This window comes from Pezoporus occidentalis, unplaced genomic scaffold (assembly GCF_034315485.1).
Source record: "Pezoporus occidentalis ecotype Australia unplaced genomic scaffold, CSIRO_AGI_Poc_V1 ctg19, whole genome shotgun sequence".
Classification (NCBI taxonomy): domain Eukaryota; kingdom Metazoa; phylum Chordata; class Aves; order Psittaciformes; family Psittacidae; genus Pezoporus; species Pezoporus occidentalis.
The window spans coordinates 13,281,346-13,301,982 of NW_026913748.1; the positions used below are offsets into that span (position 1 = coordinate 13,281,346).

Here is a 20,637-nt window from a genome sequence, read left to right on the forward strand (position 1 = left end):
CAACACAGTATTGGCTCCATCTCTATATAGCAAAACCTCCCTGAAAATACTCATAATCTGCATAATCTTTAACTGAAGACCAAATAAAATAATTGCTAAAGAATCAGAAATACCAGTTCTGCCTTCAGAGGGAAGCCATTCAGACATCCAGTATTGTCCATGCAACTCTGAATGGATTTGGGGATTGGCACCTTTGGGGCTGGTAGGCATGGTTCATCATGACAGGTAGCAGAGGTGGTGGGGTAGGAATAATGAGATTTTGGTGGCACACTAGCTGATTCATTGTGACACTGCCATTAGTACTGAGCAGTTTGAGCTAAATCATGGAGAAGGAACAGTGATTTAGGGTATGAGGCTTTTAAGAGAGGCTGAGAGTGCATCATGAGCACAGAGTACCATCACCATAGAAAGTAAAAATACCATTAAACTAACCATGAGAGTGGAGACAAAAGCAGGATTCAGGTAGTGGCAGAAAGAATTTTTGAAATCATGGGTGGCATGTCAAAAATCTGGCTGCTTTATGGCACTGGTATGAGGGAGGGATACGGGTAGGGGGTCTAACACTGAGGGTGGCTTTGCATGTAAATGCTGACAGCAGAAAGTTCTCAGCAGCTGCCTTAGGGTGGACTTAGATCCCCTTCGTGATGCTGTTGCAGCAGTGTGAGAACCTGACAGCAGCTGAGAATGAGTCCTAGTGCTTCAACATCACTTTGAAAACATACCTGGTAATCCTGCTTCATTAGCAGAGATCTGGAAGTGCCAGCATGTCTGCATCATCTTTGGCTTCTCTGTATTTAGTCTGTGTTTGCGAACAGATTGTTAGTGTAAATCAGCCATGTGCTGACGTCTGGCATAGCAGAGAAAAAATGCTGTTGGCACCAAGTGATTACCTGTCTCTTCTGCCCCACAACAGCATTGATGAAATTTTGAATACAGTTGGATTATTACTTGTGTGCCCTCACACATGTTTTTGTGTAATTTCTCTTTGGAGGTAAGAGAGGGCTGAGGTTTGGACCTGGATGACAGCAAACTGCAGTGACATTGTGTTTACAATAGACATCCATAAGCTTATTCTCTCCCCTTGCATAAGCGCTGCCAGCTCCCTTGTACAACTACAGTGAAGGCTGAAATAATGGGTAGAGCCTTTCATATGGCAGGATCTGTTATCAGATCTGCCAGGTCTATGATTACAGTCTTCTACTCCACAAGCAGCAGTTCTGCAGAGTGTTTAGCTTATCTGCAAATGTATGCATTTCTGACTCAAAGGCTGGGCACCAAATGAGCAGGTTTCTGAACAACAAAGAAAATAATATCCCCTTGACTAACTCTATCTTAAGTATAAAGCAAGCAACTAAATCTTCTAAATCAAAAATAATGTTATTGATGAAACTCAGTGAAAATTATTTACTCTATGCCTATTGCATCAATATTAGGTTTGTGGAAAAGAAGTGGGGCTAGGTAACTTGTTCAGAAAAAAGTTCTTATTTGGCAGATTCAGCAATCTCCCGCAAATAAACAACAAAAATTTTCTCTGAATGTATATGTATAGGATATTTTCACTGTGTTACCTTTCTAAACCTTTGTTCAGGTACATGAAGTATCTCAATTTTTAAGTAAGATCAGTTTTTCTTTAGATGAGCACCTAAATACGGACTTAAGAACATTTAGGAAATTGATTTACAATTTTCAGCTTTAAATAGTCAGTCCTGACTAGAGATCAGCTTGTCTGAGCTACTGGCTATTGTTAGACAACTAATTATCAGCTATTATCTACTACAAGTAATACCTTTACTATTGATCAAATCCTTTTCATTACAAATGAGAATAAAAAGCAAGAAGGAAGTACTGCTGAGCTGATAACACTTTTTTTTCATATATTTTTCTGCTAAAAGCCCTTCACATTTTCCACAGAGAGAAATTAATTATTTAAATACGACAGAAACAGAAATGAAATGCCTATCATTTTTTTTCAATCTATTTGCAAATAGTGAACTTTCTTAATCCTTAGTTGCAGTCTTTGAAAGATTAGAAAATGTAATATTTACACATAGCACTGCTAATTTTGATTATTTTTTTTTTCTGCTTGTGTGCTTAAATATGCCTTTCAGTACTGATCACTAAATGCTGAGAACAGGAGATTCCCTTAGTCAGTCACACCTTCAGACTGTCGGTACAACGTTTCCATAGTTCTCCTTCAAAAAAACTTTGTCAGATTTGTTTGTGTTGGAGGATGACTGGCTTATGTATTTGATGGTGTTGCACAGAGTCTTGAACTGTTGCAACATCAACAAGAGACCTACTGTATTGATTCAGGTCAAAAACTTTTGCATATTTATCCAACTTTTATTTGCAAATAGATAGATGAACAGACAGAAAGCTGAGCACTGTCCTGGTTTTCATTTTATGATGCAGATAACCAACTATTTGAACTGGGTGGTGAGGAATCTGGCTGATCTGGAGGTGCAAATGGGTGCAGTAAAAAAAGTACACAGCTTCCTGAACATGGAGTCGGAGAACTACGATGGCTACTTGGGTATTGCTCTCAAATCTTTTAGGGTTTTAAGGTGGTAATGTGAAAGTGTGGTATTCTTGGTCATGCAAAATATATACTCCTCTTTGGCCAAAATCTGTTCTTATTTACGTGTAGGAACTCCCACTGATCTGAGTGACAAGGGTAGCCAAAAAAAAGCTCTAAGATATGTAGCCCATGCTACTCAACATAAAAAAACTCTCTACCAAATGCCAGGGAGACAGAGCATGGCCCTGTAGTACAAACAGAAAATACCAGGGCACAGTTGTGGATGGGATGAACAAAACATCCATATAGCTGTTTAGAAAACAAAAATATGGATAAAAATTAGAAATGTGCCATCAGTCACATGCTTCAAAATCTCTGATCTTTGCAGCAAATGGAGACTACAGGACAGGACTGATCAGTTGTTGAGGGCACCAGACCTCAACAGCTCTTCCTTGAACTGCACATTGGTGTTCATACTCCGCGCTTTGATCGGTATTTTAGAAGTGCTTGAAGTGCAAGACCAAAAAGGCTTGCAGATCAGCAAACTTCCCTGGAAAGCCAGGCCCCTTAGTCTGGAGAGAAAACCTGCCCGTGTATTTGGAAATCAGGATGAAATGCTAGCTGTGATAATGTAGTATGGCAGTAACAACATTCTTCCTTGCACTGCCCTTCCTGTGCGGGTTACTGACCGAGGAACATGTTAACACTGCACTGACACTACATTCTTCTCCCCTCATTTGGCTTCTCCCGGTTTTGTTGCCAAGAGCCACTTTAGCATCTGCTCTGTCTTCATATGTGTTATGATCTGGAAGCTAAGTGCTAATGTGCACACTAGGCTGATCCCAGCTCATTCTTGGCAGGGAGCTGCAACTCCATTTCTTGAGTGGCTTCAGGAGGGTGCCCAGAGAGAAGCAAAAAGGGGAATGTTGTAAAGAGTGTCCCTCAGATAGATTCATTTTGGTTTTACTGTAACTATTTCAGATCCCTCTCAAGTCCCCAAAGATTGGCCCCAGGAGGGGGAAATCAAGATTGAAAATTTGTGTGTTCGGTACGAAAACAACCTGAAGCCTGTTCTTAAGCATGTTAAGGCGTATATCAAACCAGGGCAAAAGGTAGGTACAGTGTGAAGCAATTGCCTATCATCCTCATTCTGGAGCAGATCCTTCTTTATTGTTTTTTCCTTTCTAAAGTGGCAGAAAAGCAAGAATAATAACTTGCAGTGACAGCTACATATATTGATGGTTTTCTCTGAAGTCTCTGGGAATGGGTCAAGAAACTTACACTGATGATATCTTATTCTTGGCTGGGCTCAATTTTCCTTCTGGCAGTTCTACTTCTTTCCAAGCCCATCTCTCCACGTAGAGTGAGTCTAGGTGGCCAGATGAGATTAGACAGATATCAGACTGGAACTGAGCAGAAAATGCAAGAATATCTCACATTTCAGTGTATAGTATCATTGGAGTCCAGGTCAAAATGCTGAAGTTTAAAAAATGCTCCTGGGACAAGTCCCCATGATGCTGAGAGGCAGAAAAGTGTGCTTGCTGTGCTGTCTTGTCTTTTTTTCCCCCTGGAGTCTGTGACTGGCCATTGGGAAGGATATTTCTCCTCAACAGAAGGGCAATCCAGTCCAGTTTTCCCAAATGGACTGCAAGTCTGATTTATGGCTTCCCTCTATAAATAAGTAACATCCTCCTTTCTCTTGCAGGTTGGGATCTGTGGTCGTACAGGCAGCGGCAAGTCATCCCTGTCTTTGGCCTTCTTCAGAATGGTGGACATATTTGATGGTTAGTTTTCAATGTAGTATGTTTGACTCCTGACCTGCTCCCCACTTTTTTCTTCAGAAAAACTGAGGAAACATTTTGCTAGTTTGGCTATCTTGCTCAGAAAATACTTGATTAGAATGAGGCTTGTTATGTCTTATCATTCCAAGTACAAAGTGTCCTATTGTGAGTAGTGCTCAGTTCTTCCAGGAAATGTTATGCACAGGTTATACTTGTATTTTTTTGGAACTTTTTACATATATTCTGACAAAATAATATGCCATTTTGAGATAGGAGGGGAAAATGTGCAACTCTCTCTCGCCTCTAAATTTTTCTCTAATGAATAATTGCATTAACTTTTGATAGCTGTTAAAATATTAGCAGAATAGAAACTAGAACTCAACAAGTCCATTCCCTTGGTATTTATTTTTTATTTTATTGTGGTTTCCCACAGTTGCAGCAGAAATTGACTAAACGGTTTGGAAACATTTTGCTGTGTTTTCGCTCCTGTGGCACTTCACTCTCAGAGCTAACTGGCCTGAACTTATATGCTGCAATACAAACCCTCGCAAATTATAATACACATGCATGTATACTATTATGGGAATATGGAAACCTACTGGAAAGTTACCTTTTGTTTCAAAGATTTCCATGTTTCTAGTCTAGCTGTTGTGCATGGAACATTTGCTAGGGAAACCCCAGTAGGATGTAGGAGGATAAGTAAATCTGATGCAGCTAATATATGCTTTTGCTGTGGTTCTGTGTCTATATGTATCTATGGTAATAGGTTTCTGATTCATGACCAGGGTGCCTGGATATGTAAGTAATGCAAACAAATAGTAATTATGTTCATAGCCAGCTTGAAGTTTCCTTCTACTTTAATCTCCTTTATGTATCTTTTCTTTGTCTGTTCCTTCAGAATTCTGATTTTTCCCAATGGGAATGCCTAAATCTTTTCTAATTGACTTCTGTTTATTCTTCGTGCACTTCTTTCTCTCTCTCAGCTAGACCCTTATTTGGCCTTTATGCTCATCCACTTCTGGGTAGAGTCCTGGCTCTAATAAAAGTTACATAGCAAGATTTGAAGTAACTTTACTAGAACCAAGATTTTATTCATGTTGTCCATTTTGGTTCCTTATGTCTCCGTTATTTCTTTAAATGTGTATGTGTTCCATTTTATTCCCCTACTCTTGCTTCTTTCTTTGTTCTTCAGTGTTTCTCTTTTCTTGCCCTCTGTTCAAACTATGTCTCATTTCTCACCTGTCTTGCTTGGATGCCCTTCATTACTTTCCCACTTTCCCAACTCATCTCTAATTTACTTTTTCCCATAAGCCTCTTCATCCACTCTGTTCTTTTCCTCGAGCACCCTGGCTTCTATCAGAAATGCACTCCTCTATTCCCAAGGCATGACATACTATTTTTTTCCCTGATTAGTCCACCTTATGTTCTCATTTATGAAGAAAAGGAATTGTTTAAGTTTATGCAATGACCGCTACCTCATTGCTGCCCATCCCTTCCCCGTAACCTGGAGGAGGTTTTTGTGTCCAGTGAAAGTCAGTCTGGCCAATAGTTCTTGGCTTTTCTTTGAGGATTTAAGGAAAAACATTTCCTTCTGCCCTTCTCACCCTCTATTTTCAAAGTAGCCAACCAGTTTCTCTTGTACATTTCCCGTATCTCCCTGGCTTTAATATCAGCAGTTGCCACACCCTGCACATCATAAATCGGATTTTCAGATGAGATCCATAGGCTCATTGACCTGAAAAGGTGACCAGAAAAGGAAAATCCTCTTACTTCACCAAGTATCCTAGCTGTTGCAGCAACTTCTTGCCAGGGAATGAAATACTTGGTTAAGGGGTGATTAATGTGACTGCTTCCAGTAATATTATGCTAGCAGAACAGTATGTGGCTAATTCACAACCAAATGCTCAGATGAAACTAAGCTGTAGGAACCAGCATGAATAGTATTAAAATGCCTTGGATTAGGACATCCTTTTTGTTTTTCTGATCTGCCTCTCATTAAAAAGTTAATGATACCCTGTTCCTTGGGTGTTTTGGCTCCTGATGAATGGATTGCAGATACATGCATATATCATGCAAAAGAAATTGTGCACAATGTCAAATTAAATACCTTTGGCAACTGTTAAAGTCAAGGGGAACAAAGAAAGGCACAGGATGTAGCTACTTATAGAAGTTGCTCTCATTCTCACTTTGGCTGTAAAGCTGAGATTGATCCAAAATAAAATTTCCTTCTGGTGCTATCATTAATCACATAGCATGGAAGCCACCTATTTCCTCTAAGGGAGGAGCAGGGAAAGAAAGACAGCAAGGCAACAGTGTCACTAATAAGAAGCTGCATTCCCTCTGGCTTGCATTACTACATCCACTCACCTTCCCTGTGTTTATATGATAGTGCTGAGAGATCACAGAGACAAGCTGCCTCCTCATTGGAGTCCAGCCCAATCCAGCTGTTTTATCTTTCTGTCTCCTACTTGCAGATCACATGCTTTGTGCAATTCCCTCACATATCTTCTGCACATTGTTTTAAATAGGGAGGATAGTGATTGATGGAATAGACATCAGCAAATTGCCTCTTCATACTCTCCGTTCCCGACTGTCCATTATTCTCCAGGATCCAATATTGTTCAGTGGCTCCATCCGGTAGGTATATGCCATAGTGGGGGAGAAGTAGCATTGCATGGCATATTTGTGATGGGCACTGTGGAACAGGAAGGGATGGAAAAGGGTAGAAACCTTTCTAGCTGCATCCAATCATATCCAAGAGAAGTTAAGTGATACACATAATGCCAAAGTGTTCCTTTGCAGAAGACCTGAATGAACTGCAATTGCAGTAACGAGACTCCTTTTATGGTTTTCTTTGCAGCTTTAATTTGGATCCAGAATGCAAGTGCACTGATGATAGACTCTGGGAAGCTTTGGAGATTGCCCAATTGAAGAACATGGTCAAGTCGTTGCCAGGAGGCCTTGGTAAGTCTGAACCAAGTCTCTGGAAACATAGGCCAATAATGAAATTACACGTGCATGAGCATGCACACATATAAAGAGATGCACGGATCTCACACTTTGAACCATATAGGAGTTGACAGGCACCTAATGAATATTCTGTCTCCATGCTATTCTTACTAAAAAGCTGAAGAGTAGTCTGGTTTTCCACTCACTGCAAAAAAATCCTCAGCACCTCACCATCATAATGGTGTGACTAGTCATTAAAGAGTTAAAAAAGAACAACTTTACCTCCATACCTTCAGGAGAATCTGGCTTTGCCAGCAGAGCTGTAGCTCTTGTCTAGAACACTGACAGAGTATTTTTCTTATCATTTTAGTTCTGGTTCATGAAGGAAACTCACATATTTCTTTCATATTGTGTGTTTCATATTACTAAGATATTATCCTGCACACTACCAGATCTGCTATTTTTGCCAACTATTTGCTTAATGATATATTGCTTCTTTCCCAAGAAGCTGTACTCACTTTTTTTGGTATCATTCCCTTCCAGTGTACAGTCAGGATTATGCTAATTGGCTTTTACTGGAAATCTGCACAATCAGAGCTTTCATGGTACCTACTCAAAATCACTAGGTATGAAAGTATAGCATTTCAGTGGTGTTACATTCAAAGTAATTGACTTTATTACAGACGCAATGGTCACGGAAGGAGGAGAGAACTTCAGTGTAGGGCAAAGGCAGCTCTTCTGTCTGGCCCGAGCCTTTGTCCGCAAGAGCAGTATTCTTATCATGGATGAAGCCACGGCATCTATTGACATGGCCACAGTAAGTATTACAATTAGCACCACTGATGTGTGGATGTATAAGAGGCATCTTTCCTAAACGTCAGCCATGAGACCTCTTAGCAGGAAAAAAATTACAGCTTTTTTGCTTTTCTCTTGCATTTGGTTTCATCCATTGCTGTTGATGTGTTTTGGGGATTGATGCCTATGGTGAGAGGAAAAAGGACAAAATGTTCTAAAAAATCTCTGCTTTCACAGGTGTGACATTTCCTTAGTAAGAATCTAGTGCGCAGATCATAGATAGTATGGAACATGATCCTCCCTCCTGTGTGCTTGAAGACACATGAATTAAAAGGATGTATAACTGAATGTTACTGGATGTTTACTGGATGTGTAAAAAGGTGAAGTAACTGAAGTAAGCCTTTTTGGTTTTTAGGAAAACATTTTGCAGAAAGTCGTGATGACTGCCTTTGCAGACCGCACAGTTGTAACAATAGCAGTGAGTATTGATGCCAGCAAATGCTTTATTTCCTCATTCTTCAGGCAGTTAATCTCGCCTTTCACCATTAAACATCACTAGATCAAATTAAAAACATCACAAAATAAAACTAGGACACAAGGTAGGAATATTTCCAGGTACTAGAACAAGTGAAGACAATCAACCTGAAATTTTGCAGTGAATGCTGTCTTGCTACGAAGTGGGCCAAATCTGAAACACTGTTTCCCTGAAGAAGGACCTTACAGGGGACTTCAGCCTCTACACTGTCTCCAAGAAGATTTGAGCTCATTCTCACTAAAAAAATTGAAACAAAACCCATGGGTTAAACCTTGATTGAAAGTTGCATCGAAATCCAGATTTGAAATTTACCTCTGAAAGTCTATGAATATGTAGTGCTTACAATAGTGGCACAACTATATAAAGGGAGATAAGATTTCAAAATCTTTTTTTGGTGTGGTTTCTTAAGTTGGGTTATCTTTTCTGTCTTTCAGAATAAAAAGTTGGGTTTGTGATAAAGATTTTAAAAATCTGAATCAATGGGAATTTCTCAAAAATTTATATTTGTTCAACTAAGGGTTTATGACTCATTTTTTGCCTGTTTTCCTGCCATTTCTAGAGCCCAGAAGTTCCATATATGTGTGCAGGTATGCATATACATGCACACACATACAGTGGATACCATTAGGAATAGTTCCACCTTGTGACAGCAGACTTACTCAACAAGTGAATGTTTTATCCATGAGATAAATACGTGTTTCAACAGCTGTTCCATTTGCTTTGTCTGGAATCTAGTCCTGTGGTTAGAGATAAGAGCTATGCCTCCTGGTCTCTGGTTTCAAGTCTGTTTGTTAGTGACTAGTTTGTGTCAGGCAAACCACTTAACCTAGCTCACTGACAATAGGCTCTAATGTTCTTGGATGTGTAAATGCTGAAGATGCTGTCGGTAAGCATAGTCTTCAGTTACATGCTTTGCATGTAAGTTTGCAGCATTGTCTTTCTGACTGGAATCTCACTTTTCATTTGCTTTGCCTTTCCAAAGTCGGTGTCTCAAGCAAAATACCACCTGTTAATATTTATGTTTCATCACAAAGTTGGCTTCATTTCCTTCCTCTCTTCATTCATGGCTGATCCTTTCTTCACCCACCCGTTTTTCTCTTCTTTTTTCCAGCACCGTGTATCTCACATCTTGGATGCCAGTATTGTCCTAGTCCTTTCCGAGGGCTTTCTAGTTGAATGTGACACTGCCTCAAACCTACTCCTCAAAGAGGATGGCCTGTTCACCACTTTGGTGAAGACTCACAAGTAGACTTTCTCAGTCCACACTGTTCACGAGACTTCAGGCTCTTTGGTAGTTATTTTTAACTCTTTAGTTTCCTTTCACTCCTTTCACTCTGCTTCCTTTCTACTGCACAGCTTCAGAGATGACAGTGCAAGAAGGTGTTTATTGTGTGGTTCCTAGGTTTGTTTAATTTCAAGACTATTTATGCTAATCATATTTCACTAAAGCTTAGACATGCAGCTAGCATTGAATCTATCATGTCAAAGGAATCCACCTCCGGACCAATCCCTGACTTTTAGTCTGTATAGTGAAATATCCCACTTTTAGAGTTCACCCTGTCTATAGTTTACTGGCTGTATTCATATGGCACTGAAATCAAAACTCAGGCTCATTACATTCCTGTTGCCTACAGGGTTTAACTATTGCCTGTAGCACACTCAAATTTAATCTCAGAGGGAGCTAATTCATTTACAGGTGGAGACAGCCCACGAGTGCCATAAGATAGATGCACAGACACCAAGGACTGAAGTAGGACACTAAGCCTCCTGACAGTGCAGGCATACGCAAGATATTTATCGCCCGTATCTCCTAAAGGGGAAGATGTATTTCAGTCATGCTGTAGGATTTATTCCAACAGCTGTGCTGTCCAGGATGGCAATTAGTGGACCAAAAGTGAAGTATTTGCAGGCTTGGTGGCAGAGGCGGTAAAGTAAGTGGAGATCTCTTCAGATTAAAGTTGTATAGTACAGAGACTGTAAGCAAGGATAGCCTGTCACTAACCTAGTGTGCCTTGGATTAGGCCCATTAATTAACTGCATTGAGAATTATCATAATGACAACTTCTGTATGCTTTTCTGTATGGCAGCATCGGGTTCACACCATCCTAACTGCAGACCTGGTCATCGTCATGAAGCGAGGGAACATTTTAGAATATGATACACCTGAGAACCTACTTTCTCAAGAAGACGGCATCTTTGCTTCATTTGTCCGGGCTGACATGTGAAGAATTGCATGCTGCATCTTAATAGCTTATTTTCAAACAAATGAAATGCAAATATTTTTTATTCAATGTAACATCACTTTTATCTTTTATTTTTTAGAGATTTTTTCTTCATGCTTCCATCTTCCAAAATAATAAAACCTATTGCAGTACATGTATGCCTCAAAGCAATAAAAATGTCACTTCTTTCAAAAGCTATTAAACTACACACACATGCACACACATGCACACACAGAATTTTTTATTTCCTGGGAATGTGACATTTCCTTAGACTTTTTAGTGACTTTATTTTCTTTTACAGAGAGCAAAAAAATGCACTGCTGTTATGAACTGCATATGTTATGCTGGAACTGGCAATCAAATTGTGCAGTTTGTCAAGGAAACAAGAGATCCGCATGAGCATTCTGTCCCCAGAGGGGCAAAATGTAAAAAAATCAAATCCAAACCCATAACACTTGGGGCAATCTGCTGCATTCCAAAGGCATAACCTTTGCTCTTCAAATTGTTGTGGAGGAGCATTGAAAGAGTGAAAGGAATTCCATCAGAAATAAGGAAACTCCTCCTGTCCTGCAATTCAGCTAGCACACGATATTTTCAGTCACAGTACTATTTTCAGTGCAGCGATGTATTATCCCTACAGTAAATTCCTAAATCCATATTTGTTCTGCAGACTCTCTTCCATCAAAGATGCAAATCATACTATAACTATGCATGCTTTGGTAGGCCTATAGAGGAATTTTGTACAGTATCTTAAGGCTTTGTATTCAAATCAGTATGAATTTATAAACTTTGTATTACCCCGTCTTTTAAAAATGTCCCTACAATTTTCTACATAATATGGCATATAATTAGCCAACCACTAATTGTTTTGTATGGTTTTAGTCCTTCACATTATCTTTTATCCTGGGACAATCTTTCTTCTCCTTTACACGTTTCTGGCATCTCTAAATCAGATCTAGTCCAAAAAGGTATGATTTTCAAATTATTGCTATATCTTTAAGAATTTAGGTGAATCTAGATATGTATTTAAATCATACAGCTTTGAAAAGCTTGCCTGTACCTGACTAATGCATATGGCTAGATCTTGAACCATGACAACTGCACAATGGAAAGTAAACCTCCAGAAGGAGTTTCACAGACATAATTCCAACTGCACAGCTTGAGACATCAGCTTCACTAGCACTCAACGTGAATCTTACTCATTTGTTGTTGTAAGATATAGGAAGATCATAAGGTGCACTTAAGCCTATTTCTATTGTAATTAAAAGAACAAAAGGCAGACTACTTGGCACAAAAAAAAATGCTATAAATTTTGGAGAAGTTGTAGGATTTAGGATTAAATTTAGCCTGGTCATGTAAAAATAGTAAAATGGTTTGCCTTCTTTTGTTTATATATTTTTTCCCACCTTAACTATTGGAAATAAAAGCAGTGTGACGCAACTAAACAAAAAAAAAACCTCAGTCTTGAACATTGTATGAAGGAAAGTACTTCTGTGATTTCCCTGGCTACTGCTGTGAAATGTTGTTTCTCTTTTCTGGATTAATTCCCTTTGTCAACCTTTGTCATACAAAGAAAATAAAAAAATAAAGCAGATGTTTCCAGTGGAAGTATATGTTGTTATACAGATTTCAAAACCAAAATGCCAGAATCATTCTTAATTTCATTGTCTTCAGCAAAAAGCTAACTGGATTCATTGCTGTCAAACTCAGTCAGTATGAAGTACAAGTAACTTTGTTTGTCTGTGTATCTTTGATGATGATGCAATCCTGATTGATTTTAAGTGGTGACAACTAGTTCACTGAGATCCAGTACTTAAGAGGGATCAATAATTAGTAGCTCTTTCCACCTGCATTTGTTACAGAGCCATTGCAGGCATAAGAATCACCTTCTTTGCTTATCCAACCCTCCTACCTATAGAACTTCACACTGCTGTTTAAACAGTTGGAAAAGAATATACAATATGACATGAGAAAAACCTACCAGCTTGCTTCATTAATTTTGATGGAGGTGTGCAGTGTTGGCCCTAGTGCAACATTAACAATCATCAAAATATTTGATGATTGTTGTAATATATCCCACAGCTGCCTAGAAGGTTTAAAAGCACGATTTCATTCTTGAAGCAATGAATCCTATTGAACACAGACAAATCCCAAGAGAAATAGCAAACATCAACCAACTGCTATAGACATACCAGATCTCCTCACATTATAGCCGCTGTGCATATGATGTGCATATGATACTTCCCAAGGGCTTACGCTGAACTTTGCTTTTTTGTGTTTTCCTGTAATGGAGAGGGTGTTCCCAACAGTTGCACAGCTGTTTCGTTACTAAGAAGTGTGCAGGACTGATGAAGACTTTGAAATAAATTTCATTTCATGTAAAGGTCTTAAATATGTGCCCTTTAGGAGCAGTTCCCTTAAGCTGTGGTGCATATGGTAAAGGAGATTTTCTTTCTTTGACATATTACACTGACTCTTCTGCTAGTCAGCCCTTTCTCTTTCCATCTCCTTATATCATACCCTCTTTGAGGCTCCTGCTTGTATTGAGGCTCCTGCTTGTATTGCTGAATGCTCCTTATTCTGCCTGTAGCCTCCCATTCCTTCCTGATTTACCTCCATACCCTCTGCTCCGTTTCCTCTCTGACACAGATCTGCACTCACTCTCCTTCCACCCTGCCTTTCTCTAGCTTTCTATCATAGCACCCCTCCTTTTCAGGGAGACACTTACTGTAGTGTCATCATGTTATGGCATTTGTTCTTTTTCCCAAGCATTAAACTAAGCCAGCTTTCATTATTGCTGTTTTATGCTCCAGAACTATTAAGGTCTTCTGTTTACGAGGGAGCTATGAATGCAAATATTGACCATGGATATATTTCTTTTAACTATGGATTGAGGAAAATCATCTCTGTGAGAGATCCTAAAGATCATCCAGTTCCAACCTTCCTACCATGGGCAAGGACACCTTCCTCTAACTCAGATTTCTCAAAGCACCATCCAGCCTGGCCTTGAAAACTTCCAGGGATGGTGCAGCCACAGCTGCTCTGGGCAACCTGTGCCAGTGCCTCAGCACCCCCACAGCAAAGAATTTTTTCCTAATATCTAATCTAAATCTACCCTCTTTCAGTTTAAAACTACTACCCCTTGTCCTATCACTATGCTACCTCATAAGGAGTCCCTCCCCATCTTTCCTGTACGCCCCCTTTAAACACTGAAACTTCTTGTGCAGCTGCTTGTGGAGCCACAACAGCATTTCTCAACATCTGATTTGCAACCAGTGGGTTATCTTTCCCACTCCCTGAGCTGGGTCCAGTGCCTGGCAGAGAGGAGACTGCTCCCTTCCTATACATGGCCTTTCATCAGACTCATGACATCTATCTACTTATTACTGCTTCTTCTAAACTACTAATATCCCACACAACCTTTGTGTTTATTACTGAGCCAAAACTTAATTGTGCTGGGAAACACACTGTAGGGATTTTAAGCACTTTTTGAAACAGGTCTTCGAGCCTCTGTGATGAAGCAGCACTGTTGACAGGTAGCAAGAGGAAGCTTTTCCTCCTCAAGATCCACGACTTAAATCAGAAAACTCTCCATTTATTCACATTGCTGGGGTTCTACATCAGCACAGTGGATGCTGGAATTCATGTAAGGTGAATTATTTTGATGAATTTTTCCAGGCAATTGCAGGACTATAAGAATCTCCTTAAGAATATCTTTGCCTGAACCACTTGTGTTCTGCTAATTGTTATTTATACTTCAGGGATTTGGGCAGCATGACAATTATTTGGACTTAATATTTCAAACAATACACTTACCAAATAGGAAAGTTGCAAGAGCTGAGCTTGTTCCTGAGGTTTTGCAACTTCAAAATTGTTTTAGATGAATATTATATGTTACTTCAAATAGTCCCTTGTAACTAACTTCAGACTCCCTTTGCTGCGATACGAAGACCTCTTAAAACCACCTGGATGTTTTCTATTTGATATACAGTATGTTATCTGTATGTGTGTATGCTTATACACACAAACACGTATGTAATCTTTTCTTTAAAGAAGCATGTGGTACAAGTAAGGTTCATTTCCTTTGTATTTAGAAGAAAGTTTTCTAAAGAACCTTTTGTATGTATTTCTCTATGTCAGGCAGAGATCCACATCACATCAGCCAAAGGGATGATTCTCCCTCTGGAGGTGCTTGTCTTTCACCCAAGTATGCAGAAGGAGTCCAGGCAATGAGCTTGAACTAGATGTCTGCTTTTTTGATTGCTAGCTTTACAGCCTCAGGGAGTCCCTGACAGGTATAGATAGACAATCAGTGTGTGATTTTTAGCCATGTATTAACCAAAGGGGATGGACTAATCCACAGGCATTTCCTGCAAGGCAGGAAACTTCCCCATAGGAGTTTGGGATAGCTCTGATAAGCCAGGGGCATAAGCAAGGCAAAGTCTGCAGGGAGAGATCACTGTTTTGTTAAACAAATTGATATGCAAAAGAGGTATCTCAAGGGTTCATAGATTCCAATTTCATTGCAGACCTGAAAAAGCTCTTTATTTGCAAAGGTGTGTCTGCTTTTCCCAACTGAATCATTCTGCTGAAAGAATATTTTACCAAAAACTTCGCAAGCACTTGAATGAGCCCCTTTTAGGTTAGTGTAAACTAGAAGAATACTTCTGCTGTAAATTAATACATCTCCACTAAATTCAATTAGTACCAACATGAATATGCCCTAAAGGATTTAGCATCTTATTATATGTAAAACATATTTCTTCAAACTTCTTATGCAAAAAATTAATTTTGCTATTGGCTTTAGTACTTCCTTATGACAATGTAATGTGTGGGGTTTGTTCATCAAGAAGTCTGGGGGGAGGGAGGCTCTCTGCGGCTGTCCTTATGTGAAACAATACTCCTTTTGACTCTGTAACTGTTGTACTCCGTAAATAATGGGGGGGAGGTCAGTTGTATTGTTGCGCGGGATTGTGAGAGAGAAAAGGGGGCTGGGTGGCTCGAAGTGGTGTCTTGGTGCAACGCTTGAGGGGAGGGGGCTGCGACGGTGAGGAGGCTGCCAGTGGACGCTTCTCGAAGCCTCTGGGAGCTTCTCGAAACTTCCCGAAACTTCTCGGTAATGAGACCCCTGCAACAAAGGGAACCAATGGGGAAGAGCCATGTCAACATCCAAGTGAGGAGGGGCGACAGGATTGGCTGGGGCCTTGAACCGGAAAAGATAAAGGAACACCTCCCGGGGACCGCGTTTGCGCATCTTGGGCGGAGCGGAGGACTCCCTGGCGCACCCAGCGCTGTTTTATCTGCTATCGCTTACTCAGTTTAATAAAACTTATACTTTAAACCGAAATTGGCTACAATATTGATAACAACAAGATGACAATACTTTGACATACCATTCTGCTAACATGTCATGAGAAGCTGAACATACATCACACATACATTTCACATCACACTTGTATTTTACACAAGCTGTGTAGGCATTTTATCACAAATAGAGGTATAATATATCTGAGATGAAGAACTCCCTTTATAAAAAACGACGGACAAGGGCCATTTTTCATTATCATATTTCCATTATGTAGTGGCAAAAGTTGGAGTATGTTTCCCTTGCAAGCACTATGGCCCAGTATCCCCAGCTTGGCACTGCCAATAGAAATCAGCTCTAAAATAGCTATTGAAACCACAGCGCTACTTGTTAAAATCTCTCTGGAGGAATTATTCTCCCATAAAATGTGTTTAAAAGCAAAAATTATTTCAGCACATGTACTAGTTTATATCCTCAAGTAGTATCTTTAAAAAGCCTAATTTAAAATTAATAATGCAAATTCTTTCATATGGATTCCATGATGACATGTGAAGCACTCTTCAGTTTCTTTGGAAATAAATCTTTTCAAAGGCAAAACTAACAGAGTACTAAAAAAAGTCTGAAAACAAAACTGTAAATCAAATTCTTCATTGCCATGCAAACATCCCAATCATTTCCACATTGGTTTTTTACTGCTTTATTTTTTCTCCACCAGAACTGACCGCTATGTGGTATTGTTGGGAAAGATTATCAGGTTTTCAAATTGTCAAAAGATTGTTGTGAGGCAGAAGTTCTCTCACTCTTACAAATTAACAATGTGCTGATGCTGTTTTGGCAGGACAGCTTGTAGAAAACTGTAGAGTTCAGAGGAGCTTCCAAATGCAATCCTTCAAGAGAAGAGATTTTTAGAAAAGTCTTAATTTATTTACTACATAGTTATTATTAAATTTTCCCTATTGATAGCATCTGTCTGCTACTAGACACTACCCATGCAAACGTTAACAGACATTCCTAGCAGGAGCTGTTTACTTCTCTCATATAATAAGCCACACTCTGAAGAGACAAGAAACAAACAGTCATTAACAAAATATATATAAATTTCTAATAAAATACATTTTTAAATCAACTTTCATTTGGTTCAGCTGACATTCATAATGTGCAAGATGCTTTCTCTCATTTTCATCGAACACAGTTATTCATCCTATGAATTCCTATGTAACAATGCAGCATTCAGCTCACATATTACCATGTTGCACATTTCACTGCCCAATGCATTCATTCCCTTGTATGTATATTAGCCCGTTTAATATACCAATACATTACTTTACATAGTTATACGACCTTTGGATAAATGGTATAAATAAGTAATGAACAGCACCAGCTAGCACTGCCCATAAGAGCAACTCATAGCTATTCCCATGACATTTCTCAACTCTCCTTTTAATTTACTTCAGGGTTTTCTGGCTGTACCAGCTTACATACATAAATACCACTTCAACATCCAGTAAAATATTTAACCATGTAACTAAGGAACTAATGCAGCTTAGTGTAAATGACATGGTCCAGAACCACCACCCTTAAGTATCGCAGTTACAGATGCCTCAAAGCAGCATATTCTTTGAAAAGCAGAAACTTAGAGGTTCATATTTAATAGTTATATGTGGTTTTATTGTTCCAGCTAGATTAGGCCCTTCCTTTTTCAGAAATACCATCTATGACCATTAGACTTCTCCATCAATGACAGAAATGTGAGGTTCTAAGAGTCTCTGAATATTGCAGATTTTCATGGGTGAATCATTTGGGTTTGGGGCCATCTACTTCCCCAGGTCTTGGCATCTGAGATCAGAAGGCTTGGAGCTGCTAGTTATTCTGTAATACGATTTTAAGAAGAGAGATGACCTCTATCTTCATCAGTGACATAATCTTAATTTAACCCTCACTCTGCAGCAAGCAGAGATATCAATCAGTTGCAAGCAAGGGGACCTGGAAGCACAAGGATGAAAATACAAAAATATTCTATTTCACGAATCAGAAGAAAAATCACCTTCAGCTGGTGATACAGCCTTCTGAGCCAGCTCTGGGCTTCTCAGAAGAAAAAAAATCTACTATACTACTCTGAGGCTGAAGCCAGTCAGAAGCTTTCTGGCTCCTGCAACATTAGAGGAATAAGCACAGTTTGGACAAGGAGATGGAATGAAAAGCCCTTGACTCCACCAATACCTGGCTTTGTTGCTCCAGATACCAGCAGAAGAAAAGGAGAAGAGAGATGGCATATATAGTTTGTCTCAGCAGTAGAAGTACCTAGCCTCTCTTAGTTTCCTTCCAAAAAAGCCCTTTTGCTGCCTCCAGCATTTTGCCACCTCCAGCATTTTGCCACAAGTAGACTTGTTCCTAGAGTCTAGTCTTAGGTGCTGCCTACACTACTAAATAAAATGGGAAAAGTGGCACAGCCTACTTGTGAGACTATCCATATGTCTAAAATCACAGCTGTCCCAAAATAAGGTTGCCTTGTCCATCCTGTGCATTTAGAAGAGACTCTGGAACATGTCTGAGGCTTTCCACATCCAAACTGTGCATGGTTAGTGGGTGGGGAATGTCCCACCCAATACAAGCCAAAACCCTGCCATGAAAAATTGGAAAAACAACACTGCAGTGGAAAATGTTTTAACAAAAAACAGGTGTTAGACACTTTGAGATGTCATTTAGTGAGGAAATCCGTGCCCTACAAGACTCAAAATTCAAATGTTGCATGGAAATCTGAGATGAGATGGAGCAAAGGAAAGAGAGCAATGACATCCAGGGAACCACAGAGCCGTTCCTGGCTGCTGAGAATCAGGTTAACAGATCTTGCTTTGAGACTCCTTTGAGCTTGGGAACAGCTCAGATATTTGGAGAGCTCTGCTGTTTTAGGTGTAGACCTATGGGGAAAAAATGGAGCAATGCAAGAGGAAGATGCTAAGGATCCCAAACACTTGTTTACCTTTTCCCCAGTGCCCTAGTGGTATGAAATACAGCACTGAAGCTTCCCACCAGCTCTTCCACCGCAGCTGGAGGGAGCCACTTTGGCACTGTGCCACAGGTTAGAATCTTGTAGGAAGAGCTCCTACTCTTTGGTTTCTCCCATCAGTGAACTTAAACCATTTGATACCTCCATTTGATGACTGATCATAAGACTTTGGCAAAGAGAGGAAAAGGAGCATCCGTATCTCCATGAGCTAGAGGAGGCAAAGAGTTCACCTATCTACTCAGCCTATTCAGGGGCTGGTCTGGCCCATAAACTCAGAAATGAGAAGCATCATAGAGAGATGGATCAGCAGACAGTTTTCCCACAGGAAAAAAAGTCATTAGAGAAATAGTGAGCCAGAGGGGAGAAGTCCTTAGGGTAAAGAACACTGCAGCGAATTAACACAGCTAGGCAAATACTGTAACCATGTTAAATCTACCTAGAAACTGATTTACAACGTTTCCATAAACTATGATGGGGAGGCGAACAAACAATACCAAACTGGTCTCTTCCCAGAGCCTTAGAAGAACCTCCTGCTCCAGGAAAGGGGCATGTAATGAACAAACTTCACATGCAAATTCGTAATATTGGGTGAGAGGCACTAATTACATGTATTTTGATGATAAAGACTAATTTTTGCTCTGCTGCTTTTGCATGAAACAGGAGGAGAAAAAAGCTGGTTCAGGGTAATAGATGCCCTTACTTTGCAGTTTCTGCTCTTTCATGTTTGATGGATCTACTGCCAGCTGGGGAAGAGTTCATCCATGCTGTCCAAATACAGCTTATCAGCTCTGTGTCTTTGTGGAAGCCTTGTGCTGAGTGCATGACATCTCTGGATGCCTGCAGAGTCATCCTATCTCTAAGCTAAGATTAGAATTTCAAACAAAACTTATTACAAAGCAGGATTTTCTGAAAGGGCTGGACACAGCTATAACATGGAAATTTCAGATTCATGTCTAAGCATGTTATTTAATCCTTTTTTTAGATAAAGATAATTGCAAAGTTATATTTACCATAATATCAGTAGCTCTTGTGAGTGGAGGGAAAAAGCAGGAACATGATGGGCCATAACAAAACTGGACACCCAAACCCACCATCAATTCTGATCATTTTTTGCCTGAAAAGGCTGTGTTCACAGCACTCAGACACTATGTTCCTTACAAAATGGGTTAAGAGACATTTTGGGAGATTTTCCCAGCTATTACTTAAATCTTAGACTTAAATGTGCATGTGGCAAACAAGCAAGTATTTAAGAGGGCAAAGGGGAACATTTTTAGTAGCTGTCACTCTCCAGAGCATATTCATCCACTGTAACTTGGGGAGGCTGATGCTGTGCTCAAAATCAGGTTTCACAATGTTTAACAAGGAAAAGGGAATAGTTCTGGTGCTTCTGATCTACACATCCCAGTGGTGCTGGCCCAGCATGCTTCCTCACAGATAATCTCAGGTGTGAGAGAGGAGGAAGGCATCCCCTCTTGTTAGGGGGAATCTCCTTCAGTATTGAGCAGACAGAGATGGAAAGATGGGA

The 20,637-nt window shown here is 39.8% G+C and overlaps 1 protein-coding gene across 9 annotated transcripts in view; it reads left to right on the plus strand.

Annotated features, from left to right (window-relative positions):
• Positions 1 to 12,402, plus strand: part of ABCC9 (ATP binding cassette subfamily C member 9) — a 73,884-nt gene extending 61,482 nt beyond the window's left edge. For 6 of the 9 annotated variants that reach the window (XM_062616860.1, XM_062616859.1, XM_062616862.1 and 3 more), the window contains 8 exons: positions 2,413 to 2,533; positions 3,500 to 3,630; positions 4,224 to 4,302; positions 6,828 to 6,936; positions 7,160 to 7,263; positions 7,932 to 8,065; positions 8,459 to 8,521; positions 10,666 to 12,402. In XM_062616860.1, coding sequence (XP_062472844.1) covers positions 2,413 to 2,533; positions 3,500 to 3,630; positions 4,224 to 4,302; positions 6,828 to 6,936; positions 7,160 to 7,263; positions 7,932 to 8,065; positions 8,459 to 8,521; positions 10,666 to 10,803 — 879 coding nt within the window. In that variant the 3' untranslated portion in view covers positions 10,804 to 12,402. Of the gene's footprint in view, positions 1 to 2,412; positions 2,534 to 3,499; positions 3,631 to 4,223; positions 4,303 to 6,827; positions 6,937 to 7,159; positions 7,264 to 7,931; positions 8,066 to 8,458; positions 8,522 to 9,689; positions 9,870 to 10,665 lie in introns of all 9 variants that reach the window. The other 3 variants (XM_062616861.1, XM_062616864.1, XM_062616866.1) reach the window with 1 other exon arrangement.
• The last annotated feature ends 8,235 nt before the right edge of the window (positions 12,403 to 20,637 follow it).